The sequence below is a fragment of the Lupinus angustifolius genome, unplaced genomic scaffold (genome assembly GCF_001865875.1).
Source record: "Lupinus angustifolius cultivar Tanjil unplaced genomic scaffold, LupAngTanjil_v1.0 Scaffold_279_7, whole genome shotgun sequence".
Lineage (NCBI taxonomy): Eukaryota > Viridiplantae > Streptophyta > Magnoliopsida > Fabales > Fabaceae > Lupinus > Lupinus angustifolius.
In genome coordinates, this window is record NW_017727557.1 from 2,968 (window position 1) to 5,399 (window position 2,432).

General features: G+C 43.9%; 1 protein-coding gene across 1 annotated transcript; it reads right to left on the reverse strand.

Moving 5' to 3' along the window:
• Nucleotides 1-866: 866 nt before the first annotated feature.
• On the reverse strand, nt 867-2,158 carry LOC109340893. Its single transcript, XM_019578655.1, has 3 exons — nt 1,805-2,158; nt 1,582-1,713; nt 867-986 (listed from the first exon to the last, which is right to left on the reverse strand). The coding sequence occupies exons 1-3, from the start codon at nt 2,156-2,158 to the stop codon at nt 867-869; spliced, it is 606 nt and encodes a 201-aa protein (XP_019434200.1).
• Between the last annotated feature and the right edge of the window lie 274 nt (nt 2,159-2,432).

A 2,432-nucleotide genomic window follows, 5' to 3' on the forward strand; every position in this document is an offset into this window, starting at 1 on the left:
TCGGGGTGCAAAAGGATACAGAGACCACTGAGGGGTCAAAGCACAATCACGCGATCGCTGAGGGGTCGGGGTGCAAAAGCATCATAGAGACTACTGAGGGGTCAAAGCACAATCACGCGACCGCTGAGGGGTCGGGGTGCAAAAGGATCACAGAGACCACTGCGGGGTCAAAACACAATCACGCGACCGCTGAGGGGTCAGGGTGCAAAAGGATACATAGACCACTAAGGGGTCAAAGCACAATCACGTGACCGCTGAGGGGCCGGGGTGCAAAATACAAAGTTATCATAATGAGAAGGAAGTAAAGATAAAAAGACCAAATTTGACTAGGGAATAACACACGGAGGAAGAAGCCTCAAGCTCAAGCATACGGTATGAACTCGAGGTTAGCGGGTAAAGAGCTCATGAGTCCAAGTGAAAGGATACAGAGACCACTGAGGGGTCAAAGCACAATCACGCGACTGCTGAGGGGTCGGGGTGCAAAAGGATACAAAGACCACTGAGGGGTCAAAGCACAATCATGCGACCGCTGAGGGGTCGGGGTGCAAAAGGATACAGAGACCACTGAGGGGTCAAAGCACAATCACGCGACCGCTGAGGGGTCGGGGTGTAAAAGGATCACGGTGACATATAGATAATAAAGGGCCCTGGATCAATACTTAAGAGGATATTTTGGGTCAAAACTTCGGCTGTGAATGCATATGATAGTTTAGATGCTAATGATATATGAGTAATGCAAAGATGATAATGTATGCACAGTGAGTTACACGTATGAGAATAACTTAATCGTCATTATAAAGTTTGACGTGAAACCACAGCGCCATCTCGGTAGGCATCAACTAATCCAATCAGCACCTGCTACACTTTCATTCCTCCTTTTCATAAATTAATGGATCCACTTTGGGTGACCCGTTGTTTTCCAGAAGTAGCACCCACTTCTCTAATGACATATCCATTGGGGTTAAGTTTCGATGAGTTTCTTTATCCTGAATCACTTAATGAAACACATTACCAAAGAAGTTATTCGATCATGAGGTTCGAGTATTATATTTATACGACTTGAGATGTATCTAAGCAAACATGTATGCACGAAGGTAAATAGGGAGATGAAAGAACTTCCTTCTATTGATATTCAAAAAGTTACATGTAGGAAGGTTTGAGAGCATATATGCTACAGGTTACAAAATTTTTGCAAAATTTTTTGCCCCAGTATAAAGTAATTGCTAATCCATCCATCAACCTTACGTCACGACCGAGTAACTAGCCCATGATGCTAGACTAACAGAACCCCTCTGAGAACTCACATTTCCTCCCCATATTGCTCACAACTTTTATGGTTCCTACTATGAGTACAAGCGCATGGAGGATCTTTATTTGCCCTTGGTGTGGTAAATTTGCGAGAGAAAATGCCCCTTTTTCTTTTTCTTTTTTATTTGCCTTAATTTCTGCCTAGGCTGCCCTTTCGGGTTTTCCACCTAACAGGCTTTTATTCATACCCTAATTTTTGCTTAGGCCGCCCTTTCGGGTTTTCAACCTAACGGGTTTTTATTTTATTTTTTTTTAGGCATAGAATCTCTTTACCACGTCTGTGTTTACAGGTCTGGCTAAAACATTTCCATCCATGTCTTGTAAGACCAGAGCACCTCCTGAGAATGCATTCTTGACAATATAAGGACCTTCATAGTTTGGAGCCCATTTCCCATGAGCATCTTCCTGATTTGGGAGGATCTTTTTTAGCACCAAGTCTCATTGGGAGGATCTTTTTGAGCACCAAGTCTCCCGCTTCAAACTCTCTAGGACGAACCTTCTTGTCGAAAGCTCTTGCCACCCTTCCTTGGTACAACTGGCCATGACAGATGGCTGCCAATCTTTTCTCTTCGATCATATTTAACTGTTCATACCTAGCCTTGACCCATTCAGACTCTTCTAGTTCTGCTTCCATTAGGACTCTCAACGAAGGAATTTCTACTTTGATTGGAGAGACAGCTTCCATCCCATACACTAGTGAGAACGGGGCTGCCCCAGTACTTGACCGAATGTTGGTACGATATGCGTGCAAAGCATAGGGTAACTTTTCATGCCAATCTTTGTAATTCTCCACCATCTTTGCAACTATCTTTTTGATGTTCTTATTGGCCGCTTCAACTGCGCCATTCATTTTTGGCCTGTACGGGGTCGAATTATGATGCTTGATCTTAAACTTGTTGCACAGTTCATCCACTTTGCCACCGTTGAGATTGGTGCCATTATCTATGATTATCCTTTCGGGGATCCCATACCTGCAAATGATCTCTCTTCGGAGGAACTTGACGAATACCTTGCGAGTGATACTGCTGTATGATGCAGCTTCTACCCACTTAGTGAAGTAGTCGATTGCCACCAGAATGAAGCGATGACCGTTGGAAGCTTTGGGATTTATGGGTCCAATTACA

Bases quoted from the DNA above. Each gene is read 5' to 3' on its own strand.
- LOC109340893 (XM_019578655.1), bottom strand. From the start codon at position 2,158: ATGAATGGCGCAGTTGAAGCGGCCAATAAGAACATCAAAAAGATAGTT. The intron at 1,714-1,804 runs GTTCGTCCTAGA...CTCCCAAATCAG, and splicing joins CAAGAGCTTTCGACAAGAAG to GAAGATGCTCATGGGAAATG. The intron at 987-1,581 runs GTAAAGAGATTC...TAAGTGATTCAG, and splicing joins GACCTGTAAACACAGACGTG to GATAAAGAAACTCATCGAAA.